The 22,568-nt window shown below is 33.4% G+C and overlaps 1 protein-coding gene across 1 annotated transcript in view; it reads left to right on the plus strand.

The window, feature by feature from the left end:
- Nucleotides 1-3,414: 3,414 nt before the first annotated feature.
- The window catches only part of LOC113500025 (glutamate receptor 1-like), a 141,887-nt gene continuing 122,733 nt past the window's right edge, over nt 3,415-22,568 (plus strand). The window contains exon 1 of the mRNA XM_026880711.1: nt 3,415-3,750. Within this exon, the coding sequence (XP_026736512.1) occupies nt 3,636-3,750 (115 nt within the window). The 5' untranslated portion in view covers nt 3,415-3,635. The remainder of the gene's footprint in view (nt 3,751-22,568) is intronic.

The raw sequence follows: 22,568 nt of genomic DNA on the forward strand, positions 1-22,568 counted from the left end.
CAAAAAGTCTTTACGTTTTTAAGTTTTTGTAGCCGTTGTTCATAATAACTTAGATAGCCGCATCCTATACTGTAGTACCTATATACTGACCCTTAGACATGCAGCACTGGTAACCCTAATCCCAAGAGCGCGTCCGTGTCGATCCGTGTTAGTAAAATATTTGAATTTATAATATAAGTTTGACGGTACGGTTGACGTTAGAGATAAAATATACGAATGCATATAGACATTGCTATCGCTATTCGGAAACGTCAGCCGAGTAGTGCCCTCAAGAGCTGAATATTATACCTGCTCATACATTTATGTGATGGGAGCAAAGTAAAAAGACACGTTGTCATTTTATAGTGTGTGCTTAGCCCGTGGGAATTTACGGACACCTTGTGAATTTAAACAAATGTTTCAACTTTATAATGGGTATTTTTATAGTTACTATCTTGAGGATGATTCGTTATTTAATTATGCAACGGTTTGAGCTGACGCGGCGGTGAGTCAAACTCGGATGGGTACGAAACTAGTCAGGCAATCCTGATAAATACGCGTGAGTAAGCCGAGTTGATATAATGAACTAATAAAATTAGTCCACATAAGACTATTTTTTATTAGTTTAATATTCGTCAAGCAGATTTATGCAAGTAGTTTTTAGCATTTCATTTCTGTAATTTGGCACATTTTTTTATTTGATTCAGAAAAAGAAACTATCCCGCTGAAGCGAATCAAAGATATCGTAATTCACCGAATAAATTGTTTGGATAGTGAAAAAGCAAGAAAAGGCTCCTTAAATTGTGCATAAAAGCATGTGTTTTTATGCTATGAAATTTTGCCTCGACTAAATAGATTTTAATCTTTATGAGCTGTTACTAAAATAATCATATTCTTAAATATTACGTCATCTGTTAAAAAGTAGGTAGTGGAAGGGTATTTACATTTTTTTTAATAATTTTGTTCTCTACCTAACTTTTGCTGTACGTTGTCACGACGCACGGCGTAAAACAATAAAATCTGTCTTACTAAACGAGGCACTGCAGTTAATGCCTCATAGATAAAAAAATATTGACGAGGCAAAAAGTTTTTTTAGGAGTTTTTTTGTCATCTAAAAATGTTGATAATTTTCTTAAATACCGTTCCAAAGGAGGACAATGGAGAAAAACTAAATAAATACAGACAAGTCATAAAAAAAAATTTACTGCCCTGTTTATATAAGTCACGAGGCCATACCTAATTTAAATTATAACAATTTCGAAAATGCATGTCTTTGAGTTTGATTTCAACGTCTTCAAAGTTGGGTATGACTGAGGTGTATCGTACTTATACATGAAGCGCGCCTAATTGCGACTAACCGTACATAGCGTAGACACATGTAGGTACATATGTATGTAGGTATGTGTGTATAACAGTAGGTATGCTCATGTAGGAAGTCATTAGTTTTCTCGAGTAAAAGGTTTCTTAATTAAGGTAGTTTCTAAACTATATCGTCACGCCTAAACATGGGTTCAAAGTGGCGTATACAGAAATGTCCATCCCTACTATATATGATATTATAAATGCAAAAGTACCTCTGTCTGTATTTCTGTCTGTCTGTCTGTCTGTTAAGCTTTCACGTCTAAACCACTGAACTGATTAAAATGAAATTTGCTACATATATAGAGTTGACCTTGAGAAAGAACATAGGATAGTTCTTATTCCGCACTTTTGAAGAGTTCTCTTGGAAATGCGATATAACCGACCTCGACGCGGGCGACTATCTAGTTTAATATATAATGTTTTTACTTTTATTTTTTTACAACTAGTCATAAAATAGAAAAAAATAATTGGTCAAATAGTTACATCTCCTTTGTAAAATATTTCAATAGACTATTAAGCATAGGCACTTGAAAACTTTTACAAATATTTTTCATCGGCTGCGAGAATTGAAAAACGAACAAAAGAACGCGCAATAACATCTGAAGGAGTCTACTTAGCAGTGAGATAGCAAAGGTCTTTATTACTGTCGTACATTGGTGCTTATGCAAGCAAAAATAGAGAAGATAGTATTTAAGCCGCACTTGAGGAGACCGCTTGAGTCCCGGTTGGTCAGAATTCCTTCCCGGTGTTTGTGGCGCGACGAACTTCTGTTCATACTTAGCTGTCACTAACCCTAGATCTACTTTTAAAGGAAAAAAGTATATTTTATTTACCATAATTTGTTCAATATGCAGGGTGTGTGTAACTTTTGTTTAAACTTTACACGTTGATAATGATTTTTAGTCCAAAATTAACAAATTTCAAACGTCATATTTTAATAGGTTTTTGTTACTGTCAGTATTCAAATACCTTTACACTGAAAATAAGTTTTAATGAAACTGTGTTACATAAATTGAAAATGTTGGTTCTAGTTATAATTTTTGTTTACGGTGCAGTATCAAAGGTGTAGAATTATTTGGATCAGTAAATGTAGGTATATGTACTTATACAACTGCTTATTATCCATAACACGTACCTAAACATGATAAGATACCTTTAAAAGAATAAAAAAATCTCCTAAAAAGAAAAAGGCATTTTATATAAAAGTGTAAAATATATTTTAAATTGTAAGAGGCAGTATCCAATCAGCATCGTGAACAGGTTCCAAGCTATCGGTGGTAAGGGCTCCCGGGAGAGAAACCTCCTCACGTTTCACGCCTTGAACTAACGTTTTCTGCACCAAGCTCCTGACTTACACGGCTAACAAAGATCACGTTCAGTACAAAATAAAATTATAAAATATTTTTTTTGTACCTTGTTTAAAAATAAAAAAAAACCGTTATTTTTTTTCTTTTAATTCAGTTTGAACTACACCTCCTTTCATTTTTCTCTAAATAGAATTTCTTTTGCCTGGAAAACGAAAAAGGTGCTCATAAAATCTCTACCGCTACGGATTAAGACATCAGAAAGATCTAGATCTCTAGGTAGGTTTGCTTATAAACTTTTGACAATCCGCCTTACTGGATCTTTACTTAAATTCTACTTAATGAATATTATATAAGGGTCTGTTATTCATACCTAAACATAGCTTTACCCTCACTGACTTATGAATTCGTTTACCGAAATCCCTCAAATGCCTTAATCAAAGTTTTAGATCAACTAGGTGTGGCACGTGATTAGTATAATTTGGAACTAAATGTCGATATTTCATAAAAATCTTGCTTTACGTAATCAACTTTCTTTCTTCGTAATAGAAATTCATCAAAATGAATTCTTTGCCTAATTTAAATGTAAAAAAATCGCGTTGCGAACACTGGCTGAGACAGGGCGCTAACTCAGTAAACGACAGTGAAAAACTTATTGTGAACGCGAGTAACATTCGAAAAGGAAATTTAAGAAGTTTCATCGAGCAACGAAATAGACCATTAAGCAAGATTATTAAAGAAAAATAAAAGTAATAAAACAAGTCGTGCGTATCGTGTAGAAAAGAGGATGTAGAGGGAGGGCAGGGAAGGGCGGGCGAGCCTCCGAGCGCCCAGTCGCTAGTCGACGCTCGCGTTGTACCGTCGTTGCGTTGTGCTAGAGGCGCCCAACCGAACTACAGTTTGCTGGGCCCGCGCGTATATTCTAACTTAGTGTGCGCGTGAAAAATGTGAAAGCTTATTTCCTAAATATTAATTAATATCGCCTCCACGATGCGGTGTAAATTTGTTTTGAATGTTTTTAAATATGTGTTTCTGACTGTATTTGTTTTCTACTGCAACAAACTTGTGCAGGGCAGCCGACTGCACAGTGATAAGATCCCGATTGGTAAGTTCAAAAACTAGAATTTTTATTATTATTTTTATATATTTTTAATTTCTTAAAACAATTATTTTTATTTTCATTTTACCAAATCAGATTTTATGAATATATTTAATTTTAATAGTTCATTTTATTAAATTTTGTTCCACCTTTTTTTAAGGTGCTTTAAAGTTTTTTACGCTTACCTTCTGTTCCATTTCATAAAACTTTTAGACTTATGATACTTTATAATTACCTTGTTCTGTACTAAATAAACCTGGTTTATATTTTAAAAGTAGGCTTGAGAATAATTTTTGGACAACGTATTTTTGCAAGTTAAAATTATGTCTGATAATATACAGATTCATCGCAATGAATGTGTTATTTTTCTATTATGTTTAATAGAAAAATAACACTGCTAATGAAGGTAATACAAATGTATATAATAATATTTATTCAGAGACGGTAACTTGCTCTTTATTTTATACGCAAAGAAGACAGTTTTATAATTTTCCAAATGCTTTGAATTATTGAGAAAAATATGATTTAATTAAAAATATCGCTTTAATCGTTATTAACTCTGCTGTACAATTACGAGGACTGCGGTATATATGTATCTTTTGAAATCAATTATTAATAAGAGATTTCAAAGGATACTGGATTTTATCCCTGATATTTATATCGAGTTCATGGGCAAAGACCATTAGTTTCTCGGATATAACATCGAAACCCAATCATTGTTAGCTGTTTATGAGTTACCTTACTAGAGCACACGTTTAAAACTTTCCAGAGTCAAATGGATGCAGTTTATTAGGAGAACAAGCCTACTAGTTACTACTACTAGATAATTCAGTAAAAGAAAATTAGACCAATATCGGTTTAATGAATTTTCTTGTAGATACAATCTACAATGAATAGAAGAATGAACATTATGAGGATTCAAACGCAATCCTTTTGATTGCTTCCGAGAATCAGAAACCCTGAAATTAATATGGACAATGGACGAAAAAGACGTCTTTTCTGTACTTTCAGAATGAACGAAAAATACCTGTTTTTGCCTTTTCTGTACTTTCAGATATATAATAAAGGTTAATCGACAAACATTTTGGTGTTAAACACCTTGTTCCGTGGTAGAAATATTAATGATGTGCTTCAGTTTTCGGGTGAAAGAAAAGCGGTATGTTTCGCCATTTGGGGCATCCTGGTTTTCGAACGTTCTTGATAATAATAGATCTATAATGTATAGTAACAAAATAATCAAAACGAAAAAGGCGGTCGGTCCAAATATCTGAAAGAAGAAATAAAAATCTGATAAAAAATCAAGGTGCGGGTAATAGAAACGCACGTCATTTCGTTTAATATTAATTTTAAAATACAGCTTCTGCTCATCGACTTTTACAACTATCATCAGGTTAACCACAATCTTGATAACGGTGGTTTATTTCGATGTTTCCAATAGAAATATCAGCGAGACAAAACCAAAATTGGAAATTTCTAGATTTCTCTTCCTAGAATTTGGGCAGTTTATAATTAAGAGATACTGGAAATAACTCGTAATATTTTTGTAGGAAACAACTATGCTTCTTATATACTTATTAATATTCATATGGAGGAGTTACACGTAAATTAAAAATGACCACGCAATGTCACCTTTTACAAGAGGTAAAACAAACAAGAATGTATTTATTTTTTCCAATATTCTGAAGACACATAAAAAACGAGTGGAGCCTACACTCAAGGGAAATTTCAAAGCTAGTTCTAAATTTCAGAGTGATTGAATTCCGTGGGTTCGATTATCCTGAAATCTTATTAGACCATCTCATCTCATTTGCTAACTTAAGTGCTTTGTCAGTCGCCTGACCCGAAATAAGGGACAATCGGGAGGATATTTCATATAGATTACAAATTGTATTTGAAATGGTACATCTGTGCTGCGTGTACAATTTTAGCGATATACTTTCTGAGGCATTAACTTGATGCGATTCTGATATACAGTATATAGTAGGCTTCTGTTGAGGATTCGAAGTAGAAGGATTTGGGTGTGGTTAGACAAACCATCCTATCTTCTTTCAGAAATTTCAACATTTTTCCGAGATGTTTGAAGCCTTTGTAGAGGAAGTCGGCTATCCGAATGTTATATTTTGGCGGGCAGAGACTTCTGTGCACTAATAGGGATTGTATGATGGGGCTCTTCTTCCCAGACTTAGCGTCATCGTTACGTAAAGATCCACTGTCCTTTTTTCCTATGGAGGGTGACATCATTTCTGGAGGTTTGAGAGTCAGATGGCTCTCTTAGATGAGGCTCGTAGTGATCATGAGGGTGTCTGTCGATCTGAAGACTGCGAGATATCACACATAATTGTGACATTTGGCAATTGATTGATCCAGTTATAATTTGATTTCGTTTCGATTTTTGATTAGAACAATAAGTCCAAAAAAAAAACAGGAACACTACCAAAGACTTCTGAATAAAAAGTCAAATTGAAGTAATTACCGGGTTTTTATGGTCGAGGAACGACCTCATAAAAATATTCGCATGATAAAAAACCATACAATCACTTATCCTACGTATTTGGTCTATCGGATGAAGATACTGCTTCAATATTTCTCGGAAACAGTCTATATCTGGATGACAAATAAAATATTAGTTATTTTAGACTTCTAACAAAAGTACCAGAATTTGTTAGCGCATCTAAAAGTTTGAAAGGTAACAATATTTACATGTTACCTACTTAAAAATAATACCACAACGCAAATAGTAAAAATCGCCCTTTTGTTAAAAGTCACAAACATTGTACGGAAATTCAGCATTATGGAAAACTTTCAATGTAATCAGCCAGGGTACAGTTGATTAACTGAGTTTAAACAAACTACGAGTTTCACAAAATTTTAACTAACTCAAATTGTGAAGTTTGATGTTTTTGTTTGTCGGAACTAAAACGCCTATCCAGCTTCATCTCAATTAGAAATTTAGCTATTGATGTAACAATACTATAAATAATTAAAAATAGTAGTGCATTATCATTGTTATTTAATACATAATTATAATTTTTATAGTCTTAAACAAAAAAAATGAATTTGTACTTTACAATAACCAAACTCTTTTCTATTACAAAACATAACTTAGACATTCCGAGCTTTCCAAATTTAAGACCCAACCATCTCGTAACACAAACCAAGCGGCAAGTAAAAACAAACAGTTGTCGAAGCAATATGAACGTCGTAAGAAGTGTTGTATGGTTTTGACAGGCGTTGTAATCAGCTGGTACACTGACCGGACAAGGTTCTTACTAAGTGCGACACGTGCGAACGATAAATGAGTGGGGAGAGATTAATGATGCGGAAAAACTTCAGTCTTCGCCAGTTTCCCGCTGAATTCTATTTGTACAACAAGTTTGACATACTGTTTTGATACATATTGTATGGGATTGTCATAGATACTGCTACTGCTGTCGTGCTACGGAACACATCGCACATTTAATTGATCGACGTTTCTAGAATTCGTAAAAAAAAACTCTGTCGTTAGAAACGTTTCTGACACTTTTTTTCAGAGATTGAAATGGTTTGAAGAGTCTGTTTTAATATTTGGTTTTAGAATGGTTCATGAGAAGTTAGGTGTTTGTCAGTCAAAAATATCCACGACAGCAAATAAAATATCGACGTGATATTAAGTCATCTCGACCTCGATGATACGTTGTATTTGTTGTTACAAAAGCTACTTAAATCAAGATGATTCCGACCTTTTTCGACCACTTCGTCATCCAAATCAGCTTGCTACGCAAGTGTACTTCAGCAACAAGCATTAAAACTCTGAACCATTTAAACAAGAAAGTTTCGCTGATACTCGATTAGTGAACGTTTTAATTAAATCTATTTTTCTCTTAAAGTCAATACATATTTAAAAATTCTACCTTATAGTCCGTGGGTAGGTAAAACTTTCTAGTAAAGAGGTAATAGCAGGAATAAATAATTAATACGCTTTCGCACAAATCATTTTATTGCTTGCAGTAACGAAGAAATGTATCCACTCGACTATAGGAGGTCCTTACCCTAAAAACAAACTTCAACATTAATTTGATTACGTTTATTATGAGTATAAACACAAATATCAGAAAACCGAAACATATTTTGATTTTTTTATACCGCTGTTGAGTAAAATGAAACACACAGAAAAATATTATCTCGTTGATAAGGATAATTAATTCAAAAGCTTAAACCCTTCGGCGAGTCGTTAATTCGCGCGTTTGGCCTTTTTTATTTTATTTACATTCCGCTGTTTTTTCATGAATATTCCGTGCTTTCGATTTAAACTTATTATGCTTGGCCTAATTACTTTTTCCTCTTAATATTACGTTGGATGAGCGTAAATTCTATCTAAATGCCTCAATAATTGCGAATGAAATTCTTTGCTTGATTGGCACTACATACATTTGTAATTATATTAGAAAATAATGTCTCCTTAAATATATAATTTGATATCGTACAAAAAATAACAAAAAAAATCTTTATGAATTACTATCTGAATTTCAATTTAAATTACCAAGAAAAATAGTAGAGGAAATTGGTCTTATTTCAGGCCATGATTGTAAAAATTTAGTTTCTATTTAATTTTAAAATCAACTCCATAGGAGATACATATATTTTTTAATAGTCTTATATTTAAAAACCATTAGCAGGGAATAAAAAAAGCGATCGCTATTTTGTGGTTTCAACCATCTTGGACTTTGATTTGGTTACAGTGTCATAAGCATTTTACTAGTTAAGCTCTTTCATTTTCGACTGCATCGCTTTTCGCCATATCCGTAATTTTTTCTTCTCACGCCCTGTTTACAAAACACCATAGATTTTATATTCGAAAAAAAATTCGGAGCGTAATTTTTCTTTCATTATTCCACACCATCTAATAACCTGATACTATTTTGCACCAGAAGATAGCAGTTAATATCTAAAGTTACATTTGGTTATATCAACGATGTTTATTCATAATTTCGTTACGGTCAATAATTCTCAAATTACTTTTACATTAAAGCCTACTCGTCAATTAGGGCAACCGCGTCAACTTACATTTAGGTCGATCGTAGTTTGATTTCTATATCGACGGCTTTAGTGTCAGTATAGCCTTATTTTTTAATTCTTCTTGGATTGAAACTGCGAATTCAAATATATTCAGCGAAATCTTTAATAGATTCCAGAATTCTTAGCTAATCCAGTTCAGATACTTAATCGATTTTATCGTCTACTGTCATATTATTTGACTATCGTCTCCAATATTACTACTCATCGCTAGGTTAAACATTAAAAAGACATTTTATAAAACGACGAACGTGCGGCTCGCAACAATTAAAAGTTACACAAATTTACTTTCACTTTCGTTCAAGCTTTTAACAACATATGGGCGCACGTTTGCTTCCTTAAAGACACCGTAACACTCGAGATTACTTCAGCGTTTCAGAAAATGTGGCGAGCAAAGGAAATCTCACGAAAATCTAGTTCAGGAAGTCTCGAAAATGTCACACAAATTCAAATTGTCACCTGAATAAACGGACACCTTTTATTTCACTTCGCTATGTAAACTAGTTTGAAACGGCACATGCCTTCGAAATTAAACTCGTGAAACTGTTGTCCACGGAGCCATCAAAGACGGATATTCCAATTTCTATTCTAAAAATGTATTAAATAAGGAACAATATTGTCAAAAACGAAATATTTACGGAATTATCAATAATAAAATACATTGTTTATCTATCCAAAAACATATTAGCGCGGGAAAAATGCCGACTCGGGGAGAAAATTGCCGTGACGTCGTTATTACGCGAATATCCTTAACGGAAAACTCTTTGTCACAGCCTATGTAATACCTATATACATACGTGGAGGCTTATATAAAGAAAAGTACTTTGCATTGTTGACATTAACATACTTGGTTGCCCAGGTACATTTTTAAGAACGTTTAAGTAACCAGTTTATTTAGTTTATTTAATTGAAAGTACGAATGACTCAATGTTTTTATGTCTTTGTGTGACAAGCTAGCACTCCTAAGCAACTGAATCAATTATGAACTTTCCATATTATAAAGCTTGAAGTTTACAAAAGCATATTCAATTAGTTTTAGCGGCGATGTATTATTAAAAAAAAAATACGTTTCCGATATTTTCCGGTGAATTCATCTGTTGGGCTTATGTAATCATTTTAATTAAAGTATTCAAATACACGCAACTCAGTGAAGAATAAATACTAACCAATTAAAACATATTTTTACTCAACAAGTTACTCTGGGAATCCTGAAGAATTACATGTCTTTCCTTTTGCTAGAAATACAAGATCTTAATGAAACATAATAAACCTTAATTCGCAGAAGTAACCACAAAAGGTCTCTGTGTTTCGATGGTTTTTTCAGAACTCATCTGGTTTAAGATGTAGTATTCCTTTTCGGAATGGGATTCAATAACAGCGCTGTTAATAAACGGCAAAATGTTCTTTTTTACCTTATCCCAACGAATATATTGAAATTAAAAAATAATTACTTAATAAAGACGAATTAAGAAAAAATGGACGGTCGAGTGCAAGTTGGAGAGATAAGAGTTCCGTACAAAAAAGAAAGCAAAATACAATTGTTTGTCGTCGATGGTGTTTTTTTATTACTTTTTATTTAAGTGAAAGCCGACATACATAATACGAGAAAAAAACAACTCTATATCTTTTCATGATTCTTTTACCGATGGGCAGACAACTGAGGCTTAGCTCATGATAGATTAACTTATAATTTTTAGGTATGGTAATCCTAAAAATAGTCCCGATGACCAAATTACGGAAAAGGTTGTCAGGTCATTTGTGGCACAAGTTAGAGATATTTTCAATACAGTCATATTATCAAATCTTTACCCATTACCAAAACAAGTAAACATCTACATTATTGTTAGCCAAGTTGACGATAGGCTCAACTTTAGTTACAAAACCCAATATTCACAAGCAAGAATGTACAGAATTTTCTAAGACGACCTACCAAACAAATGAATCGGATTATTCAGGACAAGAAACACGAAAACGCCTAAACAAAAGTCAATTCCATCAAATTGTTGCGATCTCGCTAGCTGAATGCAGTCATTTGGGAGTGATTTGCCGGCAAACAGGCACGGACAATGTTTCTCTTATGTATTAGTAAGGATCGACCCCTATTACATAGCTGCGGCTATTAAGATCTCTTGCTTCCCCGATAATCCTATCCACTCACGAAGTCTGAAACCCTCTTCGCTTTTACGTTAGATGTGTCCCATAGGGCAGATATGGAGTGTGTAACAAAATACCGTTTACAACCTGCGACGTTCGTAATCAGTATTGGATAACTAGTTGCTAATACTTAGTTGCAGGCCCACTGTCCATGTTTGGACTTTGTTGAATTATTTATTGTGTACGCTTTAGTGCTAATAAAATTTAAAGAGTGGGAACTTGTTTGACGGTCGATCTTACATTTTGTCAGGGTATAGATCAAATTTTATGTCATCATTGAATCCTATAATTGATGTGGTAGGTTTTTCTATGATCGGTATCATGATGATTTCAATTGAGAGAGTTATAAAGTTGTAAAATATTCTTCCTCTTCTATTTCTATGCAATTAAATTATATTTTGTAAAGTAACAGAACTCGCGGAGGTACTCTTGAATGTTTTTAACTATGCTGTTATAATTATGTTAGTTGTAAAGTTTTTAATCGCAGTAGCTGTAAAAAGTTATTTTTCGTGTTGAAATTACATAGCAGAACGTACAATATCATGTCTTGTTCAAACTTGACTTTTCGAAGACAATGATAAATACGCAGATTAAGAAGCAGAAACGTGTTGACCATCAGGATGATAACTAAACTTAGAGCATCATAATACTGTTAAAATATTCCGTCGAAGCACGATTTTATACTAAGCGGGGTCGCTTATATAAAGTTCCCGATCCGAAATAACGAGTGGATTACATGCGACCTGAAGCCTTCAGCGGCTGCAAGATTTTTACACCAATTTTCGCGCTTTGTACGATGGAGTGAGTCTATTTCGTAACCAAGTCACATAATACGAACAAATAAGTCACATACACCGCTCCTATTGACAAGCGGCAGTCTTAACGATAAAATAGCGCATTATTATACCGGGGTATGTGTTACTATGACGACTTATTATTCTGTTTTGAGCTAGCAGAGTTCTGCTTTCTGGCATTTTTTTTTCTTGTTCAGTAATGAAATTTGCTTTATTAATTTACATATCTATTATATCATTTTCATACATTGTGAAGGCTTCTTTAATTAGTTTCTTTTCCTCCACGAACCAGTCAAGTCTCTTTTCATCGTGCTTCTTACTTTGGTAGGTACGAAAATTACAATATTCCAATGAATTTACTAATTTGAACGTACCAATTAATTAAAACCGAAGAAGTACCCGTTGTATATATTAATTGAAGCTTTATTTGCAATCACGGCACCTATGTAGGTAGTACAAATGTCAGTTATTCTTAGCCCCAGCTTATATGTTAGTAAAATTCATGCCTGGAACCGTCTGACCTGTTTTGTAGGTACAACACAGGTTAAAATCTTAGTGTGATGAAACTTTCATGAAAGAGAAAGTAGCTCACTCGCATTAGACTGGGTAGGCCCATTGTATCGTGTTTTTCTACTATCTCTACTCTTAATAGTTCTTACAAAAGAACTAGTTGTTTTGTAGTTACTAAGCTTCGATGTTTTTCTCGTGAATTCTAGACTGCAGAAATGTTTTGCATGTCTGTATTATAGTAGTGTCGAGGACAAAGTTAAGACAAAATTCTAAGTAGCATCAATTCAATTAGGCAAAGGAACCCATGATTTATAACCATCACAATGCTTAACTGTCGTATTATTTGTAGTCTTTAGTAAAATTTACTGAAAATTCAAGTCTCTAGATATCACGGTTGATGGGAATCATGGTAACAGACAACGGTAGCGCTCAATAGGTTTCAATTTTTACCATTTAGGTATGAGACCTCGCAGATGCGAGAAAAATAACAGAACGCAACTACCTCGGATTACATTACTCACGAATGCATAAGCAATCATGAACTTGAGAGCAGAAAAACAGGCTTAAAAATAAAATTGCTTTCAATATTTCGACATACTTCCAAACGGTATTAAAACATTTATCAGAACGCTAGATTTCTACCCATTTGGTTCCGTGTATAAATTACATTCGTTCGTTTCCCAATGGTTTGTAGCCATAATTTTCATTGAACATCAATGTTCAAATGGAGTGAACAAAACATGTAAGAACGTTGCAATAACCACTTTGGAAAATGCGGGGCAATTATATCGAATGCATTTCAACGAATGAACGTTTTTAAGAATCTCTTTCACAGGTCCTTCAACGAAGTTCTTTATGAATATTTGATGTCGTCTTTTGATTTAAAAATATATTTTGCATTGGTTACTCTTTTCAAACCTTTCAAGTCCTTTTAGAATTTTAAAACAAACATACAAACTCTTAGGTAAGCTTCGGTCGTCGAAGGCTTAAATAGACGGGGATCGGTGCCTGGTCTTGTCAAAGTGAGTTGGGATTTATAATTGAGCTCTATATTAAAACACTAGACAAGAGGGTTCATTATTGCGTGCTATTTTTTTAGTAACATACATTTTGTGACATTTGCAAATATTATGGCTTTCTACTGGTATAATAAATAACATCCAATTCGATTCAGTGAGACCTCGAGTTTTAATTCGATATTAAATGATGACAATATGTTTTAGATGGCTACTTTAATAACATATGTTTTAGTGGCTACCTTAATCGTTGCCTAGCTTTTCTAACTACGTTCTATTTTCACGTTAAACGTTGTAGCAGGATTAGAAAATGCCAATGAGAGAGAATTTAAAAAATATGTTAAATAACCAAAAAAATCTTCGATTTTTTATCTCTCTTAAACGGATTAAAGTGGTCTTAAATTGAAACCACGGTGCAGAAAAATGTGCAAGTATTTAAAAAACGCATACTATGTTAAGATATTTTAATAAAGAGGTCAAAAAATCTTAGGAATCTTATCATGTAGAATAATGAAGGGTGAAAAGTAGAAATCATCTATTTAACTTTGAAACCTAGCCAAAATTTTAAAGGTTTTGTATAGATATTTTCAGCTTTTATCTAACTTTTGTTCAGAAATACTAGAAACTATTGAATTTTGTTAAAGCTGCAGCTACCTACAAATGTAGAAATTCTGTTAATTCTATCCAAGCTTAATTGAGCGCAGTAACGGGACAAATAAAAGAGGACAGCTTTTACGTAATTTTGTTATTTTAAAATTGTCAAATAGACAACAATTTCTTAAAAAGAACGACTTGGAATATTTGCTTAAACAGTTGTATTTTTAAAGGGGTGGCTACAAATGGTTTCCTGGTTTATACGTCAGTTTCGCAAACGGTACAATAATCGTAGAATCGATCTCACTGTGATTTCACACAACGCGCTCCACAACCACTATCGTGTTCACTTCAAAAAAGCCAATTAAACTGGGCAAATGTAACAAAGCCGTTAGTCCAGGCAAATTCAAAGTTTTACAATGTACGCCAGTTTGGCTAGGTGATCAATTGTATTAAAGTCGAGTCAGTTAAGCTACGCTATCGCAAAATGAACTTGTTATAAGAGAAAAATACAGGAGCTCAGTTTTATGTAAACAGAAAGGAGACCTTACAACATAGTTTGAGTAACTCGCCCCAGCCGGTAAACTAACATTGTTTATTATGGATCGTTGATACGTGTACTATCAAACTTCTGATGAAATTAAACTTGGGTTTTCTTTTAAGTTTTCCTGGCATTTTTATTAAAAACTTTTTTTCAATAATCAATTTCAATAATCTGCTTTTTGTTTCTGTTTCTGTATTTGTTTGTTGTGAAAAGTTTAAGTTCTAGTTACAATTAAATTTGCTTATTATATATTTTATTTTATTTTATTTTCACAGAACGTCCTTATTAAGTTTTAGGTAATATTATATATCATTCATTATCAAAGTTAAAGATAAACCTTTGCCAATCATGTGCTCACGAAATACTGACTAAAATTGATAAGGGTTAATTTAACGAAGCTAATACAAGAGATTCTGAATGAAAGGACGAAACTTTACTGCTTCAAGCGTCAAAGAGTTTTTAATGAAACGCTTTATTTGTAACATCTAGAATTGGTAGCAAGTAAAACTATCTTAATGTGTTTATTTTATAAATAACTGTCTTTTTTACCTAAACAAAGCTTGTATTATTAGTACAATTGATTTAACCATACTTATATATTTCAATACATACATATTATAGATATATTACACCCAGATACAAATCAAATTATTGTGCTCATCACACTTTTATTTTGTGTTAATCGAACCCGACCACACTACCTCTAGACCACAGGCCAAACCTTTAAAATATCGGTGGTAGATGTGAACACAGAGAATAGCGACAAGTTACATAGCCTAAATTTGCTAGCTTTGTAGAAAGTGAGTGATTTTACGAACCTTGGAGATTACAGAAATGACATTCGTCCAGATTAAAGACAGAGAGACATGCGATGTATAGCGAAAAAAAATAGAATATTTTGTCAAATATTACCACATTAAAAACGCAATTACCTTTACAATGTAACTATCAATCAGGTATCTGATTACGTTTCCATTAGGATTATTTCATCCAAAACTATTCTCCTGCAACCCACCCATGTTCCTTCCTTTGTCCTTCCAAGTATTGAATAACAAAAAGTGTCCAAGAACTAATATTAAATATACTAAAGAACCTTTTGTTCAGTGATGTGGTTATTGTACTCCACAGTTCGGTACAGTACATCACATGAGAGACCTTAAAAGCACTAACTCACTATTGTTAGTTTGACGTGGAGGGGCTAAAATGAATCGAACGTCATTAAAGTCTAGACGGCCCTTACGTGTCCTTTGCAGAGTCTAGGACCGTCGATTCACCTTAGAGGATTTATTAAAATGACATTAGCAATAACCGGCACGGTGATAATGCTGTAAGAGACAGTAATTAATTTGATACAAAAGACTTCACTTTTTTTTTTAATTAGTTCTGAAATATATTGTGGACAAAATGTATTTTTTTGCGATATCAGTATGATACAGTAATATCAGTATTAATTGTAACCCTCAGAGTCAAACAACCAAATAAAAATAATTACATCCGTGTATTCCTTATGTCAAAACTTAGTATTTAAAAATAACGAAAAGTCATTGTTATACGTTTGTTACGTTTTCAAACCTAAATCACACAAACAGTTTCAATTAAATTTGGTATTAAGATACCTTCACATTACAAAACAAGAGAGGTTAAAGTTTAATAGATGCAAGTAGGATGTTTAAATCAAATCAAGGAGCAAATAAGTAGCTAATTACTTCAAAGGTCTAAGGGAAATAAAAAAAACCATTAGATGCTTCTTAGAATAAATTGCAAAATCAAATTATAGTGCCAGGTTTCCTCACGTCTGAAACGACTTGAAAATAATCCTTCTTCACTTAAATTACCATCGTACATAACGATGTGGTTTGAGTAAGCGAAATTAATGTTTTCTCTGCATGAAACAAACCATTAGTCCCGTAGTGAAGTGAAAATGTCTCAACATTTTCAAGCTGACACACATTTGAACCACCATCCTCAGCACTTGTAGCTGAATCACAACATTCCAAGCTGTCATGATTTACAGGATATACCATCCCAACTACGTAACTTTACGAAAAGTCCTCTAATTAAACAATAAAAACTTAAGTAACACTAAAACACAATTCATTCAAAAGGTTGTGTATTTTGCTTTATGCAATTTGTAGTAAATTAAATCCGAAACAAATGCAAATTCTCTGAAGTGTAGTCGTGAGTGAAATCTTGCATTTAACACTGACGAGACCGTTTCTCTCTCGGAACGACGTTTCAAATTTATTTAAATACTGCTACGTAGTGGGTACACCTGTTACCAACCGTTTTGGAAGTACTAATGAATTTTGTGGAGCCTTCACTCATTGACGTATTGACATAATGCTACAACTAACAATAGCTACCCTTAATTAATTTTAACGACATTGTACACATAATGTGTGCGAGACACCGTTCACAATACATGTAATCTGTGGGCTTGAGCTAGAACGAGGCCGTATGCCATTATTGTGATTTAGAATGCGGCTGTTCTCAGAATGTGAGCCAATAAATTAGATCTCAATCAGGCCGTAACCGCTATTTGTTATTCGTACTTCATGTTCGACTAGGACATAAGTCGAGACGATTTTGTTCAATACATCATAAATTGATACAAGCAGTTTATTACATCGACGGCCGTTGGGTTACAGGAACATTTCACATCACTATTCTGATAAATTGAAAGTTATTTAAATCATAATAGGTCCTTTTTTTCTAATTCCATATTCTTAACACTTTATTCATTATTGTAATCAGAAAGTTCTTTGTTTAAACAGTAAGAAAGGGATTTTACTAAATATCAGCCAAATTTTGTTATTGGTCACGTTTCAGGGTCACCGTCCTTCTGTCCGTCATAAATAAGGCGAGGTCATACGTTATCTCTATCATAACCTGCCGTGACCGATCGACCTTCGAGGTCAATTTGTCAACTCCTTGCAATTTTCTAAGCTATGCACGTTCAAATTTCTACGCAAGTTTTTTTCTTTTCAATAATTTATACCTATATTATTTGTTAAAAATAATAAAGGCACAATACAGCTTGTCCGCATATATTAGAATTACATAACATATATGAAAGCAAAATCTATTTATACCGATATACTCTACAAAACAAAAACAACAGTCAGACATGACATATTATTAGAAATAGAACAAAGGGTACACCTAACATGCTTTGGTAATGGTAACAAGAATCTTTGTGAGTCTCTAATAATTTAAAGGAGGTCACAATACCTACATGCATATACATATATTTGCGCTCTCGATTTTAAATAAAACAGTGTACAGTATGTAACTTTTGATTCAATGATACTTACCAATCTATACCTTTGATCCTTATTCTCCTACTCCGAATTAATTAAAAAGTAAACGTACGTTATGAATAGGTATGTGAATGAATATAACAAAGGAATATTCCTAAGACTGGTCCTTCATATTTTTCTTTCCGCCTTTTTGCTCTCTTCGCAAGTCATAAATATAAATTCCGAAATTAATATTAAAAATCTTGGAAGCCCGGCTTCAAATGGCGATGGCGAATGAAAAGACTATTAGCGGATTGTTGCTACATTTAAATAGCTTAAGTAGCTAAATAACTCAATAAAGTAACCAGCAAAGCCTTCCAGAGGAACAACAAGTGTGAAAATGAAGCTCGATATCACTTTTCCTTGGATATATTTCACGAAAATTATGAATGGGTGTCGTCGTTGCGAGCGAAGGAGCTAGGTTACGAGATGGCACCCATTGTTTATGCATGAAGTTATTATTTACGAGCAAACAGCGCTTCGACCCAACATCGGCGGTGAGGACGGCCGCTGCCGACTCGCCGTATTTGAATACTAATTCCAGTCTTTTTTGTTACACAATACAGGCTAACAAATACATTCAGCGTGTTCATTAATATTCCGAACAGTTTTCTTGAAAACTAATTAACATTGAATTTGAGTTATTGATAGGTAGTTTTGTTTTCGACTCAGAAAACTGAAAGAAAATCCAAGGCAGATCAAGTTATTTTATGGTAATTGAAAATAAATCTGCATTATCAATTTCGATTTCGATAAACCTTGAATAAAAGTGAAGATAAATAACATGTAACACCCATGATAGTGTCGTGACTATTCACTTTCGCTAGAGATCATATGAAAGGATAAAAATGCTTAACGTAAACATGCCAGCAAATTATATCAAGAATTTCTTGTTGATTTTCGGGTTCTTCCAATGTTATACTTTGTTTTACGTTTCTATCACGTTCGGGATTAAGTTGTTGGATAATAGGTAAAGTCCCAATTTCAAATATTTCGAGAATATGTACCGCCTGGGTACGCTGTAGATATATGTACTTCATTAAAATTCAACGTAAAAGTGATGATTTATACACTAAAATACTATTATATAACATTGAATTTGCTTAAGCAAAAGCTTAACTAAAACTTGTTCTAAAGTATATTTTGATCATTCAAGTCTTACAATAATTACCTGAAATCGTAGTCAAGGTGCTGGAGACATCATTGCATTAGGACCAGGCACGATCATGTACAATTCTCTAGTTTGATGCTTGACTCTGGCTGCTAGTAAACGGGGTCAGCAGTTTGACATTAGAATTGTTTGGGAACATCGGATACTCGATTTGCGTTTCAGAGAGTGAATAGCGACACTCGTCTCATGTTAGCTTCACCTGTTGCTGAATCAACATAAATGCTAATTCCATCACTGTTCCAAAAATAATTTGTAATTGTCATGTTCATCATGTTTCACTATAACTCAACTTTTTCACTAAAATGTATTCGATAAGAAACAACGTTTTCATATTTTCCTTTTCAAGTAGTTTCTGGTGAACCATAAACATTGTTTAACACAGCACTCGACGGCCATTACTTGCTTATATTTCCGAATATACACTAACACAGCCTGAATAAGGCTAGAAAAATTGGCTACAAGCCACTGGTTCGCTATAATTGCTCGTATACCTAAAATGTTACATTCACAAACACAACTGGCAAAAACGTAACAACAGACCTTCAACACTTTAAAATCTGCACCAACTGAACCGTAACAGGTGCGAAAAATAGTGCAACGAACGATTCGTTAAAATTGTAGAAGAGAAATGTGTATTTTTTGTTATAACAAACATTCGCTCGCTCGAAGCGGTAAACGGTATCTTCAGTTGAATGATTGCTTCTGGCCTAGGCCCTGGGACGTGCATAACGTGGATCTTTCCGTGGTTCAGTATGAGCTCAGGCTTGCCTGCTGATCCCGTTACTTTACTATATTATAATATTACGCTTTATAGTAACTCACTTAAATGTCCATCTTTGAATATTGAACCATGACTGGAAAGGTACACAGATATTTCACTCAATAAAAGCGTTACAGCGACTAATCTGCATCGATTTTGAATACCAGCTTTAACACGCGGTTCCAATTGATTGCTTCTAAAATCGCCGTTTACGTTTTTATTTATTTTTCGGATTTTGCAGCCAGTTAAAGCTAATCCTTATAGGCCTATGTGGTTTACGTGTTGGTTCGTTTTTATTTTAGCGTGTATTTGAAACTTTGGGCTTGATTTGTCATTACTACGAATTGTGGCATACTGTTTATCACTGATTTTTGTATGTTTAGAAATAACTAAAGTTGATTTAAGAATCCAGGTCTTTTCCTATTTAAGAATCCAAGAGTTATAATAATAAAATTTCTAAATTTTTTGAAAAAAAATATATGCTTTTAGCTCCAAAAAAATAGTTTTTAAGTGTTGCAAATTTGTTAAGTGTTGCAACTTCATTGACTGGAAAACATATTTAATACAATAAAGTCAAAGTAAAAACGACAGTCACGAAAGCACTCAAAAGATGAGACTTTTTTCTCACGTTTACGATTAATATTTTATTTATTGTAACTTACTGTGCAGCTTCGAACCCGATCTAACGTGAAAGCTGTAAAATCACAACAAAGCGCCTGTCACAATACGCCAGGACTTGAAAAGTATTGGATGATTTTTAAATTGAACGCACTCCAACATAAATGTAAGTTCAGCAATAGTCCTCAAATCTGAAAGACCTTTTCTACGTTCTCAAGTAGATAGATACGCTTTAGAAGGTGAAGTGTTTTGTTGTTGGAAATATCAGTATATGTGACTTGTATTTAGCGTCTTTGGTAAAAAACAAAGAGGTAACACAGATATTAGTTCATTCATTCATCAAACGGTCATTGATCGACTTTTGCCAACTTTTGGTTACAATGCATCTTTGGTTGGAGACTATCTAAATCATGACCATGACAAGACAAGTGTCGGCCATTAACCCTAAGAAGTAAAAAGCTAGGTATAAAGCTAGCTAGGAATTTTATCCCATTACCAGTTTTATTAAACTTCCTTTTAAGACATAAAGGCAAACAATTAAAAAGAGAGAACTGCATGGATGAACCTCAGTCCTGAAATTTTATTCTGCAATTCATTTCTGTCTCGTCCTGTTCCTATGAATAACTAAATATTTGTTTCCCTTGCCGACACTACGATTATATTCTTAGGTTGTAAAACAAGTCGCTTGGACTTGAACAGAGTAAATGCCGGTTATTTTACTAATAAATGACCATGAATTAAGCAGACGTCTCATAAAGATAGCTTTTTTACCAAGGAATGTGGGGAAATTGGTTCTGATTTTCATCTCTTATTTTTCTAGACGTTAGTTTCTTAAAAAACTCAATTTAAACTGTTAAAGTCACGTCACTCATAAAAAGTTATTAAAGCTCTTTTTTGGTGCTTACCTACAGAAAGTAAAAAGCTTCCTTTTAGTGTAGCAGAAAAGGATGTCTATAAATATCGTAGTTAGATTTAGAGATCAACTATAGAAACGTATTATAAGGTATATTGGCTCCAAAAAGCTTTCAAAAACGCCAATTTAGCCAATCACCGGTCATCGACAAGCCCGCGATAAGGAACAAACTGGGAAATGTGACTTTTTTGTACTATTCGATCAGCGTTCCGTGTTTGCGTCATTTTTATCGCCTTTTTCAGGGCACTCTGTCGTCAAGACGTTGAAACATAATTTGTGAGTGACGGCTCGTAATAAGTATTCCGTTTAATAAAATCCAACAAAAGTGTCTCGAATTTTTCTTCGCAAGGAACTTGATGAAAGTTCGTGCTGAGTACTACTTTAATGAAGTAACTGATGCTTCTTGAAGAAAGTGTTAATAGGAGAAACTATGAGGTTCACATTTAATACCGCTATTAAAAGTTATAATATTGAACTAATAAGCGGATTCAAACTACCCGGATACATTATCTTTATAACTTTATGCATGGAGTTTTGTCGAGAAATTCATTTTTACTAAACACACGAGCATTATCTTCCATAAAATCCATATAAAAAATATCCGCCGCAATCACAATTTGCAAACTTTGTTTTTGCTCACGTTTCTTTCCTTTTACATTTTAAAAGCTGACAAGATAATGACATGGAAAAGGGAATAATTTTCAGTATAAAAAAAGTTTCCCCAACAGGGTCAGATCTGAATAATCTTTAATTGATTAAGATCGGACAAATCTGTGTTTAGTGTTGTCAATATCATTATGGCATTTGCCTTCATTTCTTTATAATTACTTTGATGATAATCGGTGAAAATTTATTGTATTTTTTTTCTACAATCCTTCTAAAAGTTTTGTTAAAGCTTGCAATATATGTAAGCCAGCACATCATGCTCAGTCCTAGGTTTTAAGTTTTAATACTAAGATAATAATATTATGTCTTTTTTATATTCCAAAAATACCGTTAATTACAGTAAAAATAAAAAAAAATCGTTTCCGAATTAATACAATAAAATACAATAAACGCTTTTTCCAACAAGGTTAAACTCTTACTAAAAGCTAAAAATACCTTTAATCTTCCATTTTATGAAGGACAATCCAAACATTGATTCTTCCCTGATCCATACCTAAATATAATGGCACGGTCGTATTTATGAAGTCCTTGATATCTTAGCCGATGTCCGTCTTAATTATCGGATATCGCCGGCATTCTAGTCAAATGCCCGGACAATCGGCATGAGACGTGAATGTTTAATTATTTTTCCTTGAAGGGAATGTTCATTCTCTCTTAATCGATGTGTCCCAGTTTTTTCTGTTTAGCTTTAGAAACCAATCATTTCTGGTTTTGACCTTAGTATTAGATGAAA

Source organism: Trichoplusia ni, chromosome 1 (genome assembly GCF_003590095.1).
Source record: "Trichoplusia ni isolate ovarian cell line Hi5 chromosome 1, tn1, whole genome shotgun sequence".
Lineage (NCBI taxonomy): Eukaryota > Metazoa > Arthropoda > Insecta > Lepidoptera > Noctuidae > Trichoplusia > Trichoplusia ni.